This window comes from Micrasema longulum, unplaced genomic scaffold, assembly GCF_059751315.1.
Source record: "Micrasema longulum isolate JH-2025_06_02 unplaced genomic scaffold, ASM5975131v1 h1tg001895l, whole genome shotgun sequence".
Classification (NCBI taxonomy): Eukaryota; Metazoa; Arthropoda; class Insecta; order Trichoptera; family Brachycentridae; genus Micrasema; species Micrasema longulum.
This window is the reverse complement of record NW_028279069.1, coordinates 87,263-109,238: the sequence shown is the minus strand read 5'-3', so window position 1 is coordinate 109,238 and position 21,976 is coordinate 87,263. Positions and strand designations below refer to the sequence as shown.

General features: G+C 32.0%; 3 protein-coding genes and 3 long non-coding RNA genes across 7 annotated transcripts in view; 2 read left to right on the top strand and 4 right to left on the bottom strand.

The window, feature by feature from the left end:
• The window catches only part of kto (mediator complex subunit kohtalo), a 73,401-nt gene extending 70,551 nt beyond the window's left edge, over positions 1-2,850 (bottom strand). The window contains exon 1 of the mRNA XM_088238429.1: positions 2,731-2,850. The gene's annotated coding sequence lies outside the window, so the exon portion shown is untranslated. The remainder of the gene's footprint in view (positions 1-2,730) is intronic.
• Positions 2,851-6,065: 3,215 nt separating this feature from the next.
• LOC148273617 (uncharacterized) lies at positions 6,066-9,006 on the bottom strand. 2 transcript variants are annotated; one of them, XR_015824530.1, is made up of 4 exons: positions 8,174-9,006; positions 7,833-8,076; positions 7,127-7,423; positions 6,066-7,040 (listed from the first exon to the last, which is right to left on the bottom strand). It is a non-coding gene; the product is annotated as an uncharacterized LOC148273617 (long non-coding RNA). The 2 variants fall into 2 exon arrangements; XR_015824531.1 differs by lacking the exon at positions 7,127-7,423 and having other exon boundaries at positions 8,174-9,005.
• Positions 9,007-9,112: 106 nt separating this feature from the next.
• Positions 9,113-10,151, top strand: LOC148273616 (uncharacterized). The gene is made up of 3 exons (XR_015824528.1): positions 9,113-9,379; positions 9,532-9,651; positions 9,828-10,151. It is a non-coding gene; the product is annotated as an uncharacterized LOC148273616 (long non-coding RNA).
• A 105-nt stretch (positions 10,152-10,256) lies between these two features.
• LOC148273615 (uncharacterized) lies at positions 10,257-14,564 on the bottom strand. Its single transcript, XR_015824529.1, has 2 exons — positions 11,476-14,564; positions 10,257-10,583 (listed from the first exon to the last, which is right to left on the bottom strand). It is a non-coding gene; the product is annotated as an uncharacterized LOC148273615 (long non-coding RNA).
• A 149-nt stretch (positions 14,565-14,713) lies between these two features.
• On the top strand, positions 14,714-15,827 carry LOC148273614 (peptidyl-prolyl cis-trans isomerase NIMA-interacting 4). The gene is made up of 2 exons (XM_088238432.1): positions 14,714-14,879; positions 14,954-15,827. Exons 1-2 carry the CDS (start codon positions 14,819-14,821, stop codon positions 15,268-15,270), a joined length of 378 nt encoding a protein of 125 aa, XP_088094558.1. The 5' UTR covers positions 14,714-14,818; the 3' UTR covers positions 15,271-15,827.
• A 1,547-nt stretch (positions 15,828-17,374) lies between these two features.
• The window catches only part of LOC148273612 (uncharacterized), a 44,370-nt gene continuing 39,768 nt past the window's right edge, over positions 17,375-21,976 (bottom strand). Inside the window, exons 4-5 of the mRNA XM_088238431.1 lie at positions 19,230-19,418; positions 17,375-17,735 (exon numbers count right to left, since the gene is read on the bottom strand). Of these exons, the coding sequence (XP_088094557.1) occupies positions 17,562-17,735; positions 19,230-19,418 (363 nt within the window). The 3' untranslated portion in view covers positions 17,375-17,561. The remainder of the gene's footprint in view (positions 17,736-19,229; positions 19,419-21,976) is intronic.

The following is a 21,976-nucleotide window of genomic DNA, read 5'->3' as shown; positions in this document are numbered from 1 at the left end:
TTCCAAATAAACAAACCAGCCGCCTGATATCCGACTATAACCTATTTCAAACATATCTTAATCTAAACGGCACGGTAAAATTATAGTGGATTGACATTTATTAGATTCGTTTGTACCTATTTCAATTTGATAATATTGGTATTTTTTGTTTGTTTTTTATAAAACTCCATAGTTAAAGATTTTAGTAAAAATATCAATAAAAACACCTCGGTTAATATATATTTTTTTTAATCAAAAAGAAATATAAGCGTTCTTATAATTTACTCGTTTTGGCGAACTTTTTAACGAGTTGTAATTAACTCACTATTAGAAAACGGAAATCAAGTTGGGGTAGAGCGGGTTTTGAACCTCGGACCTCTGATCCGTGAGTCTGCTAGCCACGGGACCACAACCCGATTCAAATAATGATAATTTTATCAAAATCATTATTTAAATTAAACTCTCAGGTAAAAATCCTGCAAAAAGAAATCGACTGAAGATTAGTTGGTCTCATGGTGTACTGGTTATTGCGTTTACCAGGCATTAAATAAATAAACAAATAATTGTAAAACAATAAATATCGATCCCACCATCTTGTATTTTATCATGCCGTTGGGTGAAATGGGCAAATGGGTTTGCACATGCACAGCGGTCCAGTTTTTGCGAATGTACAGTAATAGGAATTACTTATAATAGACTGAGTTTCTCTATTAACTTTTCTTGACGAAACTGCATTTTAACTCTGATAAGGGAAACAAGTTATTTAGTTTTGATCCCCGTTTGTAATATACGAGGTATATTTAGAAAATGAATTCTGTTTGTATTTCTTCCCATCGCAGCCCTGCGATGGCAGTCTTGCGCATGCGTGGTACTTGCCCTGAACTATTAAGAAGAAGTTGAGGCTATTATAAATTACCTGACTGTTGCGTACGCGTTGCTTGTTTAAAATGCCGAATAAAATTGAAACTCACGCCGCTTGTGAGATAAGGTCTGTAATTTGTTTCCTTAATGCGAAGAACATTAAACTAGTCCACATTTATCAATGGATCTTTGAGCTGCATGCAGAAATATGTTCTTCTAATACTTACCACAGCCAATCTGCCAAACAAAATGGATTTTTTACCCTTGAAGATAGACGCACTGTATCTGATTTATGCTATTTACATAAATTATTAAATAATAAAGTACTCTTTTAACCTATTCTCCAAAATTAATCTCAATGTCCCCTTTCGCGAGACAAGATATAAGTATTTGTTCCATCTGCCAGTCTAGCACTAACTATGCCCAACACTCTTTCCTCTATCGTTCTTGCTCTAACTATAATACGTTTTTTTCATCTATTGATATATTTTACATACCCCTTAATTTATTTAAAAATAAATTATGACTCATTATTTCTGGCTCCGATACGATCCCACTTACTATTTAATTATGCTCACACTTACTCCTACACTAATACACATAAACACACATCTACACTTACTCTCATACAAATACACATAAACATACCCTTTTGTTGTAACACAATTTAATAATATGTATGATTCTTATTTAGAAACCTTACTGGTCTGTCTTTAAATTGTATTTTTTTTTTAATGTTACTATTCATTGTCGACTGTTTGTTTCTTTAAAATAAGAAGATGGGTGAGACAGTTTAATGAAGGTCGTGATAATGTGCACAACGACGAACGCGGTGAGCATCCCCTTTTATGAAAAGAGCGGCACCCTTTTATGAAGATAGAATACAAAAGCTCGTGCCAAACTATGAAGAGGACCAACAAAATGGCGAGAGTTTCATAGAAAAATAGTTGAAGATCTAAAGTTTTTTTGCAACAATTTTTTTTCTGAATGTGTATTTGTTTTCTATAACCTGTTAAAAAATACTTACTTTCAAGATATACTTTGTATGTGAGGGCTGACCATGAAATATTGAAGTGTAATAATGTATTTTATATAAAGATTTTATGCCAGGAATCGAACTCCCGAGGCAAACGAGCCAACCACTAAACAATGAGGCGGATTAATTTCTAATAGATTTTTTTTGCGTGATTTTTACCTGAGGGTAGTCATTGAGTTGAAAACACTTGCTTACGGTTCTTTACACACAGTATCTATGTGTCAGGACACATAATATAAAATATATTTTATCACATGTATTGTGAAAACAAAGAAAAATCCTTAAAAGGATTGTATGCATTCAAAATGATGAATTGCCTTCTTTGCTCTGTTAACTTAAATTCAAGGGAAGATATTACCTTTTCGCTTGATTTTATACGCATACTGGTTTTAATCAGACTTAAGTATGAAATATTGCACAAGTTTCAACATACAATTTTATATCCGACTTCATAGTCAATATTAAATATATCCCAGTAACAGATATAACACAAAACACAGAAGGAAGAAAAACACGAGAACTTTTGTAAATAATAACTTTTACATTGAAATACAAACTTCGAAAGATTTATAAAGTGAAATCGTAAATAGGAAAGAACTAAAACTTTTACGGAGATCAGCTAAAATTGTATTGAAATTATGTGAAATAATTATGTGTTTATTAAAAAACCTTATAACTTCAGATACAAATAAAAAAGTTCGAAAATATTAGTATAAAACTGTGAAGGAGCAACAAACAAGATCAAAAACCCGAATAAAACTATAATAACGGGTTCACTTGAAAATCGTCCAGTCATACGATTTTTAGGCATCCAAAAAATATATATATTATTTATGAATAGAGGATAAACTTACCTCTTGTTAAGGAAACATTTAAAACTACTATACAGCAGACGTTTATATTTAATCAATAACAATTTTGACGTATTTCATATTTATCGCTTTTCCCAGTTGACAGGTAGCTTGTCTAAGCATAGACAATAAATTGTCAAATTGTCGACAAAAACACAAGTCATAGAAAATTATCAAATTTTCAATATATTATTTGTCTATTTCTATAGAGTTTTATTTTAGATTATTGAAGATATTTCGGCAACATAGACTAGATGATCTAGTAATATTGCATCTCGACAAAAGAAATAAAAAAAAACTGGTATTTTTCGTTGCCGCAGTAGAAGTAAAAATTCCAACTGCATACAAATAAAAAAATTAACACCTTGATAAGAACCTCAAAATTAATTCAAATGAGCAGTAAAAAATCTGATGTAAAAGTTAAAACATCATTTTTTTGACCCATCAAATACATTATTTTTATTCTTTTGTCCCCACCCTATTTAACAAGTATTCTAAATTTGATGTAAATACCCAGTTATAAATGGTATGAAGTTGTAAATTTGTTATTTATCGATAAACATACAGTACTTGATATTAAATGGGTACTAATAACAAACTAATTTGTATATTAAAGTCAATATTTTTATTGTTTTTTTTTAAGAAAAAGAGAAATACTCTATTTCTTATTATTTATTTAAAGACTTAAATTTTCAGATCATTAAAGTCGTCAAATTAACTTGTGCTGAAAAAATTAAAATTGAATGGTGGTAGAGTGGGATTTGAACCTCGAACTTTTGGCCCGTGAGTCCACAATACTACCACGGGATCACAAACCGGTTAATAATATCTAGGTACTTGATTATTAGATCTAGTAGCAGTTTATTTAGTACTAACACATGCGTTTTATCAAAAACTCGATACTGGGTAGAAAACCCCATCAAGGAGGTGAAAAATAATATCTGGGTGAAAGAGCCGATAAACAAAAAATAAGAGGATAAAGTTTTCTTTTTATTCACCCTTTAAAAATTATGCACTAGGTAGGTACTTGATTGAACATTTTTGGGGTGCCTAAATTATAAACATTAAAAAATTTATGAAATTGTAAAATGTCACCACTTTGCATGGCACATGGCATCAGAGATAATGTAGAACTATTACTAGTTCAGATCTGCCACTTAGTACTACGGCGCCGTAACAACTTATTGACGTTTAGGTATAATAACACATTCCTATTGGTCAAATTTTGTATTTGCGCTATTTCACGTTGGCGCTTATATCCATCGAAAAAAAAAATCCGCGGGAAATTCAAAACTTTCCCTAAAAGTTTTTACAGCTCATAGCTTGATCATGAGTAATAGTTAAAAATCAGAAGTATTCACTTTTTTTCCAAATTGTTACTTTTACCACGGATTTTTAATTATTACTACTGATCAAACTACAAGTTTATATTATGAAGGAATTAAAGCTTCTCTATCATTAATGATTCTGCATTTCGAAAATAATGAGTTTTGGGAATTGATTGCCAACCCATAAAATTTAATAAAAAATCTTAGTTTCCTTTTTTGTGATTTAAAAGTGAATTCACCACATTTAACAACAAACTTTTATAAAGCAAACTTGCCCTAACACTGATCATTAATGGTAAAGAGGCTTTGAAGACAGAGGAGATGAAAAAAAAGACACTTTATATGGAACATGATTTTTTTAATAATTTAGTTTACGTTGTTAACTTTGATTCAGTGTTAAGTTGAATAAAAAAACGCCAACATGGAACACATACTTAAACATGACAATTTTTATTTTAAGTTCTGGAAAGAAAAACATGCCAATTGAACGCTTCAATACATATATGGATATATTTAAGTTGATATAATACAGATTTATGCAACAAAAAAAGATAACATTGGAATACAATACTTTCTGAAGAGCTAAACTTATTTGAATTCTATATATATATATATATACTTATATAACATGTTTATAGTTTTAATGTATATATTTTAGTCTTTATTCAGAATAAAACATTACATTTAAATTAAATTTGATACAACTTTAAAACGCATAAAAGAAAAATAATGTGTCGTGGTTCAGATTAGGGCTTCCAACCCTGCAGCTGATTTTCAATCTAGGTTTTTGCAGAATGAAAAAAATTCAATCCAGTGAAATCCTCGTATTAGCGGGATCCTGCATGTTTTAATGCATAGCTTAAAGTTCCATTTACAGGAGTACAATATAAAAGATATGAAAATATTGTCTAATAAACAGCATCAACCACAAAAGACAATATTCTGGGACAATACAATAATTCCACTTGGATCCTGGGAAAGAACAGTGTTGTATTGTTCACTTGTAAACGGTTGTTATATTTTGTATTTAGTGTATTGTATTATCGAGACATAATCGCAAAAATATTGTAACCAACAAAAACAATATTTTTAAGGAGAACACTAGACTTATTCCTATCAATGAACAAGGAATACACTTTGAGAATCAATCTCTGGACTATTTATTTTATTGATACCATAATAATATCTTGTTAAAAGATATATGATTGTTGACAGATGTGGATAAAAATCTATATCAACCAATACCGTGGGATCTTGCTCCAAGTGGGATCAGAAAATCAATAAGGATCCTAGTATAACGGAATGTGCACATACTCCCAGTTCAGAATACATCAACTTTATATAATACAAAAAAATTCAAAATAATTAGCCCCTTTTCACATCAAAATTTCTTTCTGGAAGTTATGATTACAGAAAAACTTTAAAATGCTAGAATAGCTCTTATCTCAGAATATAATTGCAACAGCTTAATGCTACTTATTAAAATAATATCCACTTATTGCACATTAAAAGCAAAAATGTCATATTTTGTGTACTGAACAAATAAAGTGAAGTCCATATTTAAAAGAAATACTGTATGTTAGCTAAAAAAAGACATAACATATTTAATTTGCAATAATGATGTGAACAATAAAGGTCCATATTTAAAAGAAATACTGTATTTTAGCTATACAAATACATAACATATTCATTTTGCAACAATAAATAAATAAATAGGTCAATAAAAATTGTTTATTTAAAAATATGTGATAAAAACCATCTGTATTTATATGCAAGAGTAAATAAATAACAGTTACTTAAATACAAATTAATGATTTTAAAATACAAATTAATGATTAATATTTTTTGCTTTTTACAACAGCCAATTTTTGTAAAACATTTAGATTCGAATCAAGTAAAATTACTTCTAAAATTACTTACATTCTAAATAGAATCATATTTTCCTGACAATATTTTATTTATTTCCTGTGTCTAATTGAATAGTTGTAATTTAAAAATCAGCTTTACAAATTTTACTTTTATTACATTTATAACCACTCAAAATTTAAATTTTCCTCTATTATATACTGCAAGTTTTTATGGATATTTGATTGAATAAGATTATTTGGATTATTTAAATACCCATTAATAATTTCAATCCACCTTGTAAATAAATTCAGAAGGCTATTATATGCTAATTTTAAATAATAACCAGTTCTCTCTCTCAACAATACATATTTGTGATGAATTGAAGCTTCTGACTGAGTAAGGGATTGTTTGCAGGCCTCACAAATATTGTCACTTAACAATCTACGACAAATCCAACCAGCAGAATATCCATGGGCTCCAACTTTACTTCTCTCCTGTTGAGAGCGTAAAATAGATACATCATGCACAGTAATGCTATTGCATTCTGCTATTAACAAACTAGATAATGACATCCTAGATTCATTATTGAGCTCAGGTTCTGAAAGTAATGTGGGACCATCACGAGAGAAACTTAAAAACTCTTTCAGGTTTAGTATCATGCGCCCTCTATCGTCTTCACAGTTAAGTGTCGGAGAGTGTGACGACAAAAAATTACTAATAAGTGCAGACTTAAAAGTGTTGACAAAGTCTCTGCATGTTGGATTCACATTCTTTCCATTGTACATTCTTATTGTACCAAAAAAGTTTTCCAATGGATCTTGGTTGAGACGTCGCAGAACTAGTTTTTTATTACCAGCCTGATGCAAGTCTGCCCAGAGCCCTTGAACACCTTTGATGGTCAAAATATAGTTTTTTAGAGATGGTACAATCGTCTCTCTTCCTGAATTCAAATTTCATTTTTCTTCAATTTGTTAATAGCATCAATCCAAAATGCATGGTGTGTAGACTGCGGTGTAGTAATGTATCTCATTTTACCCTTGGAAAAGTTGGTAGCACCATTTGTACTGTCGGAGAGTTTGTCGAAGAATAAGACGACATCACTGGTGGCTAACAAACTTAATTTTTTGGGTGATGACTCTGAAATAGAAAAAAACAAGTATTTATTAAAGACTAAATATTTTTAATTCATATTTTGATCTCATCCGGCACATTTAGATACATACTAAATTCTGCAGCAAAACGAAGAGCAGCAACCGTCCTTTCATTCAACATTCAGTTGCTTACTTTCATTTTTCGGATTTTATCAGGTATAATGTGTGCATCGTGTATTGATTTCAATAACCTCACATCTCCAATCCTTGCGTCCCGTTCATACACAAAAATTAAATCATTACAACTTGAAATTTTAGCCTCAGTTGATGTATTTTTATTGAGAAAATTATTTTTTAACCCCTTTATCAAATGGGGGAGGTCATAAATTATAAAAACCTTATGACTACATATTTCAAAAAATGTTTCATCTGCAAACAAATTTCAATAAAACATTAAACATAATATAAAACTGAAGTAGTATTATTTAAAATATTTGTAAAGAAAATCTGAATGTAATTTTGCATTTATAAACTAAGGAAATAAAAATAATTCTATCTACCGTTTTAGAAATTAATTTGTAGAATTAATTTTAAATAAAAAAACCCTTTGTATTTATACACCACATACGAGTTTAATATTAGTTAGTACACAAGTCTTGGGTATTCAGAATTCATCACCCATCATTAGGTGTAAATACAAACCTTTGCAAGTTTATGTTAACATTTGATGATGGGTAATTTTGAATACCAGAACCTTGTTTTCTAACTAATATTAATTTCATGATTGACGTATAAATGCAAAGGTTTTTATTAATAAAATATTAAAAATAATTATTACCATAATCTTTCCCATTAATCAAATACATTCTTCGTGTTTCTTCTCTTAAATATTTAAGTGCTCCAACATTCGTTGCACCTTGGTCACATATACTGGCCTTAATAATAAAACCAGTGTCTGAAACAGCAGCGTACACTTCCCGAATACATTTAACTGAATGGCAGGAGTTGTCCCTTCACAGAAATAGTAAGCAATATCATAAAAAATCTCCCTTATCATAAAAACCAGGGCATGGTCCGCAAATCTGAAATAAGAAAAAAATATATATTCTCAAAATTATGACATTACAAATGGAACTAAATAATTTGTTTGCAATACTAAATTTTTTTTTAAAAACAAACCTGGCTTTTTCTCAATTCCAAAATCGAGAAGCCTTTGGAGTCCTTCATTTTTCACACCAAAAGATAGTTATGGTGACAGCGAAATTATTAATTAATATTTTTTTTAAATGCTCTTGTGTTTGCATTTATTCCTGTTCGGAAACTCAATCCTCCAAATAGTCTATTTAAGGTTCGTCTTGAAGGCGATGCAAAAATTTTCTGCACGAGTATGTAACCCTTGGGAGAGTTTTTCAACAAAGCAAGGGACAAAATTAGCGCAGTTTTGTGGTATTTAAAATTTTTATTTTTGCTTCCTTGGCTATATATTCTTCAGTAAATAAAGCCGGTGCTGCTTCAGGAAGTAGCCTACAGTTTCCCTCAATGAACTTTGCCTGAAAATGTCTTTGACATACGCGAAATGCATAGCGAATTCTACTATGTGATGTGTCTAATTTTGGCAAAGCGATATAGTTTGACGATGTCCCCGGATACATGGCAAGAAAGCATACAACACTTTTTTGACATTGTTATAATTATCACAGGCGAGAAAAATAGAAGAGAAAAGGTGAGAAGACACACGCACGCCGTAGATTTAAGGTTAACACACGTTTTAAATTTAAACCATTTTTCACACGCGCTTTTTGCTTTTAATAGAAGAGAAAAGGTGAGAAGACTGACACAAACCGAAAAAATAACGAAAACAGGACACGCACGCCGTAGATTTAAGATTAACACAGGTTTTAAATTTAAACCGTTTTTCACACATGCGCCATTTGCTTTTTCTAACTGTGTGACGTCATGATGCGACATCAGCGCCCGTACGTAGCAAGTGCGTAGCGCTTACTCGAAATAGCGATGCGATACTACCAATTCCATTACTACCAACACAAGGGGGGTAAAACTCCATGACTACCAACACAAGGGGGGTAAAACACTTCGCAATAGGGACTGTCACCCCAGTGCATGGCATTTGTTTCTCCCGTGCCATGCTACCATCATTGAAGTCTTTTAGTAATATAACTTATTTGACATATTTTACATAATCTCTGACTAATAGGTCGTTGCCTTTAATCAAAATGTGCAGCATTGAAGTTCAACATTGAGTTCAAGATTAGCCCATTAGTGCAACAGCAACAGACTTCCATTAAAATGTTACGAGTTGCGGGGAGTGAGGAATTCATTTTACCCGATGGTGTTCAAGAACTTTTATCGGATATTTCGAGGGAGGTAACATATAAAACAATGCCATTAAATAAAAATATAAAACTTTACACTAATAAACAAATCATCCTTTTTAGAATGGATTGCCTATACATATAATATGTACATTTACTACATATTTATACTGTGTTAGGTTTTGTATTCATTCTTGTCCCCAGGTTCTTCGAGCGCAACCGGAAGATATATATGAATTCATCTCAAGATACCTTGAGGCACTTTTAGTAACAAGAGAGATTTTAGAAATAGAAGAATGTTTAATTCGTCGCGTCTTCGAAAAAGTAAAAAATTAAAAAAATATTGAAATTAAATGTTTTTATTTTATAAATAAGTATTGAAATAAAATTATGAATAAAATTATAACATAATTATTAATAAAATTTAGTACATATATTTATTTCTCTATTATAAATTATATTATTCCGAAATTCCACATAAAAATTATGTTTTTTTACAGATTATTTAGTCGAAGTGTTTTTGAATCAAAGTGCGAATTGAACCATATAATATGGATGGTTTTCTATGATTAACTAAAATATTTCGGGCGGCTGCCATAATTGTCTGACCACTGACTGGGACACCCTCCCAAAAAACCCCTTTTCGACATTCAAAGGTTTATTATAAAAAAATGCGCAATTTATTGACACAAATGATTGTTTTTTTTAAATTGGAAGATGAAAAAAAGAATTGATAATAGCTAGGTATTTCAAGAAAGCAAAATTTTGTTTTTTGTATAAATAAAATAATAAATATTTATTCAATAAAACCAAATAGAACCTTACCTAAACATTTTATTTTAACCATTCTTGTCTCTCCTTCACTCTCCTGACTTCGGTGATTTTATTATCATTGCCTTTCTTTGCCCAATAAGAAAATATTAATATTTTATCTGAATGGTGTAAAAATAATATTTTAAAATATTTCTAAGTGTCCAGTAATTAGATTCCACAGAGATAAAAATAAATAATTGTTCAATTACACTTTACACAATGAAGTTTTAGAATCAGTTAAAATAATTTGTGATTTAGGAATTACTTTTGACTAACAACTGAACTCAAACATATTTCAAATGTTCGAGATAAAGTAACGATAATGCTAGGTCTCATAATGAGAACATCCAAAGACTTTGATAGTATACAAACTCTTTACACTGCATTTGTTTGCAGTTAAGTGGAGTACTGTACTCAAATATGGTCTCCGTATTACAAAATACCTATTACAACAACACAACAACAACAAACCATCACGCCGTTTCCCCGTAGGGGTAGGCAGAAAGGATAGAATGCCATAACACTCTATCTTGGCATACAGACCTCGCTTCCTCTACATTCATACATCTTCTTATGCACGCACGCCGATTATTCCTACTTTTGACATATCCATCTTCAAGTATTTGATGGACTTGATCATGCCATGTCTTTCTCGGTCTTCCTCGTTTTCTGCATCCATCAACATTTGCATCGTAGATCCTTTTAGTCGTTCTTTCGCTGTCCATTCGCTCTACATGTCCAAACCAACGCAGCACCCCTTTCTTAATTCTGTCAATAATGCCTGTCTCAGCTTTACACACTTCACGGATCTCGACATTTGTGCACCTATCATACATCGTTTTACCACACATTCGCCTGAGGGATCGCATTTCGACAGCATTCAACCTACTTTCATCATTATTTTTCCAATTCCATACTTCGCTCCCATACATTAGAGTTGGAACTAGAACTCCGCTGTGAACTGCTAGTTTAGCCTCCTGCGATAAACATTTGTTTGCCAAAGTAGATTTCAGTGCACCATTCACCCTGTTCCCGGCACTCACCCTCCTTTCAATATCTTTATCGGCCTTTCCGTCCCTATTAAACATACTTCCCAGGTACACAAATTCTTCTACCTGATTCAGAATATCTCCGTTCACGCTGATCTCACATTTAGTTATATTTTCATCCCTTTCAAAAACCATCACTTTCGATTTATCAACATTCATAAGCAAATCGCTTTTCTTGCATACCTCGTAGACTTTTGTTACTAAGAATTGAAGGTCTTCTTTGCTGCTAGCAAGAAGCACGGCATCATCCGCATACAGAAGACAGTTAACCCTATTACCTATATACCTATTAAACTTCTTTAAATCGATACAGAGAAGATTTCTGAGACACATTAACTAAAAGCTCAATATCCCAATAGATATGATTAACGATAAAAAACTACAAGCAGAACCAAAACTACCTTCATTGTATGACAGAAGATAAATGTTTAGTTTAATGTTACTGTATAGAATAGTCGGCTCTCTATATGATTGCCCAGAAATTGTACAATAAATAAGTTTTCATGCACCACAAAAACAAGGTAACAACGTTATTTCTGGAAGAGAACTGCCAATCCAACGTCAATAACAATAATGTTATTCATAGATTGGTAATTATTGCTAACAAATTTGGAAATATTGTTGATATTTTTAACATGAGTGATTCACAAATCAAAAAAATGTTTATATAGTATCTTATTTTTAACTTCAAATTTAAGTTGATTATATTTAGTTTTCTCCTTATATACAAGTGTATATTGTATCTTATTTTTTATTTTCCATTAAAATTTAAATTTTGTTCTCCAATTATATTTGGTTGATGTATGATAATTTATGTAATTTGTTTGTTTTACTCATGGACGGCACTAGCCATGATACCAAAACCCTGTTTAAATAAATATTTTATGTCAACCATGTCGGGAATCGAACCCAAGAACTCTCGCATGGTAGGCAAACGTGCTGACTATAAGACCACGAGGAGGAAAATGTTTATAATAAACTGATTTATATACATGTGTTCATATTGCAAATCTGAAAAGATGAAGGTTCTGGACAAGTGTGATGAATGGGAAAAAAGATAATAAGAGAGTAGTACTTGCTGGAGATTAGAATGGGTGGGTGGAAACTCGAAGTGACGGGATGGAGCCAGCCCAAGGTATGTTCGGGATGAAAGGCAGAATGATAATGGAAGAAGACAGCTAGAGATATGTCTGGAATGAAACCTTTTTGTATCAAATACGTTCTTTGATCATAAGGAAATCCACCAGTATACGTGGGGAGGTAACAAAAGGTCTATTATTGACTATGTAGTCATTGACTCTAGATTGAAACCTGTAACAGTTTATACTCGTGAGGCCCTGAGATGGAAACTGATCACTTCTTGGTAGTATCAAGAGTACTCTAGTTCCAGAGATGGCGGTACAAAATCCATAAGATATAGGTGCCTTCTAGAGTCAAAGATAAAAAAAACTTCAAAATGATGGAATAAGAGTGGATGGATAAATTTGAAAGAGCAGTCTATCTTAGATTGATAGAAGAGTGCGAAGAAAGTATGAGAATTGATGATCAGTGAATCAGCAACAGAAGTATGCGGTGTGGCAAAACAAAGAAGAAAGAAAGGTGACGCATGGTGGGACGGTGAAATAAAAAAGCTTATTCAAGAAAAGAAGAAAGTGTGGTTAAATTCTCTAGTAAATATAATTGCAAATGACGATGTGAGAGAGGAAGTATGGAAGAAATTAAAAATGCCATTAAGTTTAATATGTAAAATGTAAAATGGGATAGGACAAGGTTCATAACATTACCATAGAGTTTATAAAGGCGGTTGGTGAAATATTTTTTTATGGCTAGATAAGCTTTTTACCTTATGTTTAGAGAAGGAATACACTCTCCCAGATTGGAGGAGGGCTATTGTTATGCCTTTATACAAGGGAAAAGGCTCTAGAGAGGAATGTGGAAATTATAGAGCTATCAGCCTTTTATACGCTGTTGGCAAATGTATGGTAGAATGATTGAGAGAATAAAAAAAGTGACTAAAGATAGATTGTGGGAATACATAGTGGTTTTTATGAATAGAAGAGGATGTATGGATAAAATATTTGCTCTGTAAAATATTAAATAAAAATTTCTGGCTAAACACCAAAAGCTTTTCTGCGCATTTGTCGATCTGCAAAAAGCATTTAATAGAGTTGACAGAGAAAAACAGTGGATGGATTTATTGGAGGGAATGGTAACCTGACTTGGGCTATTGCGTCACTGTATAATAACAGCACAGCATGTGCGAGAGTAAATGGGTCATTCTCATTGTGGTTGGACATCCCTAAAGGAGTCAAACAAAGATGTGTGATCTCACCATCATTTTTCAACGTATACATCGATAACTGTATGAAAGAACTAAAAGATTTAAGAATGGGAGCAAAAATGAGTGATATAACTGTTAATTGTCTTTTGTATGCTGATGATGTCGTGCTTATTTCTAGTAGCGAAGAAGACCTGCTGTTCTTGATAACAAAAGTTTACAATTTATGCAAGAAAAGCAATTTGCTAATGAATGTTGATAAATCAAAAGTAATATGGTTTTTGAAAAGGATGAAAGAATAACTAAATGTGAAATCAGTGTGAACTGAGATATTATTCTGAATTAGGTAGAAGACTTTGTGTATCTATAGGAAGCATGTTTACTAGGGATGGAAAGACTGATAAAGATATCAAAAAGAGGGTGAGTGCCGGGAACAGGGTAAATGGTACACTGAAATCTACCTGGCAAACAAATGTTTGTCGCTGAAGGTAAAACTAGCAGTTCACAGTGGAGCTCTGGTATGGACTCTAATGTATGGGAATGAAGTATGGAATTGGAAAAATAATCATGAAAGATGGTTGAATGCTCTCGAAATGCAATCCCTCAGGCAAATGTGTGGTAAAACTATGCATTCTAGGTACATAAATGTCGAGATCCATTCTATCCTCTCTGCCTACCCTTACGGAGAAACGGCGTGATGGTTTGTAAAGTTGTTGATTTTCATAAATTTTTGGCACAAAAATATTAAACTAAATTAAACTTGAAATATGACCCCAGTGAGGTCATATTATTTTTATTATCAATCATTCTTTATGATATGGAAAAAAAAGACAAAAATAATTTCGCATAAATTTTTTGTATTTATAATCACCTCATGTAATTGACGTTTGATATAGAATACAATGCATACGTACATTAAAGGTTTTCGAGTTGCGGTATTTGAAGACAATTTAAATTTTTTGTATTTGAACCGAATATAAATGAAAAATGAATGTGTGTGTACATGCAAAACCCCCTATATGTGATCACCAATAATTTTGTAATGTCAACCCTAATTGTGAAATTCATTGAATAAAATAATGTTTCTAATAGTAATCTAGAATGTACAATACTATCTAAAATAATGTATATTTTTGCAATACAAATAATTTCAAATATTATCTAGGTAGGTAAAGTCAAATTAAGATTTCTGAATCCACAACTTAATATTTTTGGTTCCTTCACCTGTCAAGGTGATTCGTTTTCTATGGTAATTAAACCTACTACAAAAACAAATATAACCTCTGCGTTTCTGAATTCAATATTTTTTTTATAAATTTTAAGAATAAGTTTAACATTTAATATTACAATAATGCCGCCGAAAAAAGGTCCAGCGAAGCCAGCAAAAGGCGCAGCCAAAGATGACGACAAGGGTATTTATATGATCATAATTCATCAATTTGTTATTCCGTGTTATGTTTTTAAAATTTGTATCGTTTTTTTTTAGGTAAAGATAAAGAAAAGAAAGGTGGTACCGCTGTGAAGGTGCGACATATCTTATGTGAAAAACAGAGCAAATGTCTGGAAGCCCTGGAGAAGATAAAAGCCGGTCAGAAGTTTCCAGATGTGGCGGCCATATATAGTGAAGATAAAGCGAGACAAGGCGGTGATTTGGGTTGGCAGACGCGCGGAGCTATGGTGGGGCCCTTCCAAGATGCTGCCTTCGCTCTGCCCATTTCTACAGTAAACAGTCCCATCTACACAGACCCCCCGATAAAAACTAAATTTGGCTATCACATTATTATGGTTGAGGGAAAGAAATGAATTGCAAGCTTATATTTTCATCAACTATGTTTGACGTTGATTATAAGACTTAATATTTTTTAATGCCAGATATCAAAATGGCATAAAATATTTATAATTGAAAAAGCTTTCTACCTGGAGAAATATAATATAAAAATCACAATTCAAGCAATTCACACAGAGGTAAGCAGAGAAGATAGAATGCCATGTCACTCTGACCTCACGTACAGATCTCGCTTCCTCTGCATTCATACGTCTTCTCATGCACATATGCCGATTATTCCGACTTTTGACTGTCCAGTTTAAAGTATTTGTTGGATTTGGTCATGCCCAGCTTTCTCGGTCTTCCCCATTTTCTGCATCCATCAACATTTGCATTCTAAATTTATTTATTTTGCTGTCCATTCACTCTGCATGTCCAATCCAGCGCAGAACCCAATATATATATATATATATATATATGTATATAAATTTTCTTTATTTATATTTAAGCTAAAAAGTTATTGTTTTGAATGATGACTCAAACACTACAATTATTTTTGTAAATTGTTATAAATAAATAAGATTATGAACCTAAACTGTCTATTTTATTATCATAAGTATAAAAAAACGAAGCCCTATACAACTTGGATGAAAATTATTTTTTAAACTGCAGAGGAGTTTTGAATTGGCTCGCAGATCTGCTCAAATAAATGTATGGTTCACCGAATGGCCAACGTGCTGGCTCAGCTGACCTGAAGCGTTGCGTACACGTCCGATTCAAACGAAACTTGCATTGCACCGCTGTGAGCTGCCTATAAGAAGCTTGAGCTGCAGCTCAATAGCTCAAAGCGTTCAAACCGTCTTTTTGAACCGGCTCAAAATTGCGTTACCCGTGCCTAGTCTTAGACGTTAGGCTTCGGATATCTATAAGTGCGAAAGCAATTAATACATTTTTTCCTTATATTTATACGTTAAATTATTATGCTTTAAAAAGCCATTTTGGCCATTGTATGTAGGATCAGCAAAAAAAATTTAATCATAAAAAAAATGTTTGTTTATGTCATAACAACTCAACACAGAACAAGGGTTCTATGTAGTTCTTTTTCAAATTCATTAAAATAATATTGTATAAACTCAAACATTTATCCTGTAAAACTTTTTAAATAGGGTCTTTCAAACAAAAATAATTGATTTCTATCAGTATTTCATGAATTAATTTTTATTATCCTTAGTAATTTTGCACAGGGGAGGGTCTGATGTCTTGTAGGGCACCCGCTGGCACAGGGCGGGTTTAAACTGTGCAACTCGGATATATACTTAGACTATACCCTGCGTAATCTATAAGTGTGAAAGTGTGCGTAATCTATAAGTGTGAAAGCACTACAATGATATGAATCATAAAAACGCATATATATAATTTTGTACAGATTTTTTAAAAAGAAAAAAGGTGTTCTGTGCTGTAATTCACCAATGTAATTGGTGAATTACAGTACAGAACACCCAGGCTTGAGAAAAATCACATCAAAAGTTTTGTTTTCGCACCGGAAATCGAACCCGGAACCTTCCGTGCGTGACTCAAGCATCTTAACCACTACACCACGGTGGTTGCCAATTTTATTTTTACGATAAAAGTTAGTCTTGGAGATTTCTCGAAAGTAATGAAACCGGTCACCAGTTATTCTTAATTAATTTGAATCACTCATTTTTCATTTCTGTTATAAAACACTTCTAAACTCTTTTTTTTTTCTTATTTAATTTTTCTATTATGTCACGGTGACATAGTTGTCAATGTATTGCACCTCCGATAAAATAGTTATAATTATAAAAAAATATCACTATGACATTTAAAAAAATTGGCATAGTTCTACCTTTACAATTTAACCATTTAATGTCTTTAAACAGTCTCATATTTGAGCTATTTTCTTTATGACAATTGAGATTTTCTTTGAAAAATATAATTGCCCTTTTAAAGACAAATCTAAATATATATAACACATCAGCATTGCTTTAAAGAGTGAAAAAAAATAACAATATTAAGGCAAAATGCTTTTAAGACAACATGGTATATATTCTGCTACTATTTTATTGCATGTGTGATATTTTGAAATATCAGCAAGAAAAAAGGGAAATAAAACATTAAGCATAATTTATTTAGCAGTCTTTATTGTTTATACAGAATATTCTAAAAATTAGAGTACCAATAACAATCAACCAAACACTTACTGGCAATATTCTAAATAATTAAAACAATATTTACTGAAATAAAATTACCTATATATCTATTTAAATACACTATTTATTGGCAGGTTAACATTATGATACAAGTCTAGTTACACTCTCAAGTTGGGGTTGGTATATCGCACATATTTCAAGAGAGCGTCGTTCTCTTCGCACATGATCGGCTTGCGGTGGTGGCAGGCAACATCGTGCCAGTGGACTCCGTCTTGGTAGAAGTTGTTGAGAACGGCCAGACAGTTCTCCGAGGCTCCGCCTTGGAACAGCTCCTGTAAATGAGAAATATTATGTATTTGAGGCTTGCTAATAAATACAGCGATCAATTTTCCCTTTGTTATTAAAAAATAAAATTTATAAAAATAATCCACTGGGATCATTTAACACAATAATGGTTGTGATTTCTACATTTCAACTTTTAGATATTTATTATATTCCGCAACTTGTTTTCCTATCAAAAGTGATCTGACTGCTGAGGTATTCAAAGTTAGCCACTTTCTCCATTTTTTTTTCATTCAGTTGCAATACAACAATATTGTGAGGGTTTCCGCCAAATAACATCATCTTTGTTTTAGCTACATTGATTTCCAAGCCCAGTTTCATTAATTTTATCAAGGAGTTCCTGGGGGACACATGCGTTGTCTGCAGGATAACCGTAGCATCAGCATATCTGATGTTTTATTTTATTTTATTTATTATATATATGGCCTGAGGCAATTACAACAGATATATGAAGAAACATTTGTCGGAAAAACCGAACAAAAATAACATAAAACCACGTAGCAAAGACAAACAAGGGCAATAAAATAATGGTATACAATATATTCATAAACAAAATCAATATATAAGACTTCGAGCTAACCCATGACAACCCTCCTTCATCCTACACTGTGTTAATGGCGAAGTGATTTACGAAAAGCCAGAAGATTTTTCCCAAAGAATTCTAATGTTGTTTATAATTTTGCTGTTAAATATATAATAAACATAAACTTTAGTGAATATCTGGATAATACGCTTCATAGTATAAAAATCTAAATCAAATGGTTTGAAATTTCTTAAAGAATTTCACATTCTATTATTTTGTGATTTTTGTCAAAGAACTGCCTTTGTGCTTATGATGACTGTATACACCATCACCATAGTTGTTGCACAAAAATATAAAACCAATGTGCTGATACGACACATGCTTTTAGTAGCTAACACTAATCTTTACAGATTATAACTTATGAAAATGTTTGATCATGTGGGAGAAATATTTTTGAAAAGGGGAGAGGAGGAAGGGCGGAGCATGAGTTTACTTGGTATAGGTTGACCATTGCAATGGAACATCGTATAATGGATTATATTGAAAGGTTATTTGATTTTATCTTTTTCTTATATTCTCCTCTTTTTTTTGTTTCACCCACATCTTCATAAATTATACTCATTGCACATTAGTTTTAGCTACTAAAAGCATGTGTCATATCAGCACATCAGTTTTGTTTTTTGTGTAACAACAAATTAGTTTAATTGGTGTCTTGACGAATAGACGGGTTAGTCTCGAAACCCGGAGACATAGAATAGCCGGTAAGTGGTTATATACGACAATTTAGTAACGTTTGATAAGTTTAATAGTAAGGGTGACAATATTCAGCCCTATTTCAATCCACGCTTCATTGCAATATCTCTCATTTCATTGTGACTTAATCTAACCAGAGTTGTTCGCTGCCAGTAAGATTCTTGATGAGGTAAACACATTAAGATTTATTTATTAAAACTATTCGTACCCTGTTGTCGGGCTGTGGTCTGCCAATTCCTCCGTTCTCCGACCAGTCGTTCTGTTGCCTGTTGGTAGTTGGAGCGAGCTTCTGGAGTTCTGCAGTCCAGAACCATCCATTGACTTCTACAGGCTGAAGGTCAGGACGGTCGCAGCCCTTGAAGTCACATTTGCGACCCGATGTCCAGATGTATTTCACCTGAAATAGACAAAATTGTGAGTGTAATATTAATTCAAGCCACACTTGAGCGATAACCGTAGCACAACTCCAAAATTTTCATTTTTCAGTCCCTAATATATTTTCTATATGCACAATTAATGACATAATTTTTAAAAATATTTACGTAGCCTTAAAGGTAGAAATGTAAATGTAATACTATATTTATTCTGCTCAAATTTAAGAAATAATAGTGGCACAATGATCATTATGCCATTGTTATTTCTGAAAACATTTGAAACTAAATGGCACAAATGAGAGAACTTTCGGTAAGTTGTGGCTTTGTTTTTGCGTAAAATGATAATTTACGGATACTTCGGGAAACGCCCTCCTGCAGAATCGTTTTTTTTCGAGTTTTGCCACTGTTATTCCCGGGGTGAGAATGATATTCATCCTCAGTGGAAATTGATTTCCAAATTTAAGGCTGTAGTCTGATAAAACGAACGCAAAATTAGGAAATCATACGATTTTGTCATTTTAAAACGAATGTTCTTCTTTAATCGCGCAATAATAAAAAAAAAAATAAAACTTAAATTAGATAAAGACAATATTTTTGAAAGGTATTTTTGTTAAAAAATATACTAAAAAGTTTTCTGTAACTAAAATATAACTACTTTTAGACCGGCAGATTACGCAATTTCAAATTTAGACTAAACTTAGGTATCTGGGATCTCAATAAAGATTAAGTATTGATCAAAAAGTTGTGGTAATAATTTGAAGATAAAAAATTTAACATAAAAGTGGCCGCAGCCAAATTATTTTTTTTGTTTTTGAAAAGATATAAATCACATAAATTTTTGTGACATTTTCCTTTATTTCTACTTAAAATTATGCCTTCGGTAGTTCTTAAAAAAAAAAAAAGATATTGAAATACTTTAGTTAAAACCTTTTTTTATAGCACTGTTTTCTATTTTTTTGAAAAAAAAAGATAATTCTGGTTGTAATATTCAATTTAAAACAATATCTTATTGACTTTTTCGTGACTTTCAGACCAGCCCTAATCGCTTTCCGTAAAAAATATACCTTTAAAAAATATTGTTTTTATCTAATTTATGTTTTTTTTATTTATTTATTATTTCGCGATTAAAAATAAACATCTGTTCACATCATCATAATTTTTGAGGGCTCAGGGCATGTATATGTATTAATATGTCAATGTTAGTGAATGTCTGGTCAAAAAATCAAAAAAATCCAGAAGAAAATTACCGCAATAATAGAACAGAAATGCTATACAAATTGCCTACATCACTAAATGTAGGCGCAGCAATTCATTCCATGAGTACAGATAACCCTCCTACAGCACTGCAGATAGGTTCCTATAAAATACCGTGTTATATGAGACTCGCAGCCAGTACGAAAATGTTAATGATTTACTTTACAATCGTTACCACTGTTCTTCTCCCCGAAATCGATTTGAACGTCTGAAGCCATTTCCAGCAAATCTGTTTCGCCAATGTCGTGTTTCATCAATAAATCTTGTCCTATTATAGTTTGTCCAACTTTTTGCGGACAAGGACTGGATTCATTCCCTTAGGGAGCTGCTAATATTTACATATTATAACAGCGATGAATAACATTTCAGATAAGGGAATATAGAAGTCTAGGCATCTATAGGGCTTATGACCTATCATTGGCTGGTTTAAGTGGCCATTTTACACGTCGCAGCCCCTATGGCATGGAAGGTTCTCCCAGCAAAAGTGCGAAACTCTGAGCTTGAAGGGTGTTTCATTAAAATTAATCCATAGCTTGCGATAACAAAATAAACTGTCAAATAATTTAAATAAATATTTTTAGAACCACTTTTTAAATCGCCCTTGAGATATATATTACGAAAATAGCGCAATATAAGTTATATATATATACTAATAACAGCAATAAAGGGTTAGAATTTCAGTTACTCATGTGCTCAGCAGATGCAAGACAGTTTTTAAATGATTATTTTTGACAGTTAGTAAACAGGAATTATAATACTAACGCACGCCCTTGACATGTTGCTTATAACGTAAATAGCGCTATATAAATCACAGTACGTTATAATAAAACAATTAATGCTCTTCAACGTTTTGGTAGTAACATGACTCGGTAATTGAATAAAAAAGTTTTTAAATACGTAAGACTAAAAAAGTGGGTTTCGATTTTGACATGATAGGCCTCAATATAATACAAACGTCGCTTTAGGCTCAAAGTGATAAATTGAAAAAGCGTGAAAGTGATTTTTTACTAAAACTTACACGACATGTCCTTTATATAAATATATTTTATTGAACTGGTTAAAAGCGACCATAAAAAGTTTAAACAAATGCCTACCTTTAGTCAGACAGGGGAAAGTTGTTGACTGGCCATAAACAAATAACACGTTGGGCTAAAAAAAAGATTCGTGACATCGATTTTATAGCTTCGCGCCTTTATCGGCGGATGTAAACAAAGCAAATACACAATGTTGCCAGTAAATAATCATAATTGGCAAACAATGGAGTGTTATGGCGGGAACTTTTTGCTTTACAAACCTAACCTATAAAATAGAAACTAAGAGTTAACTT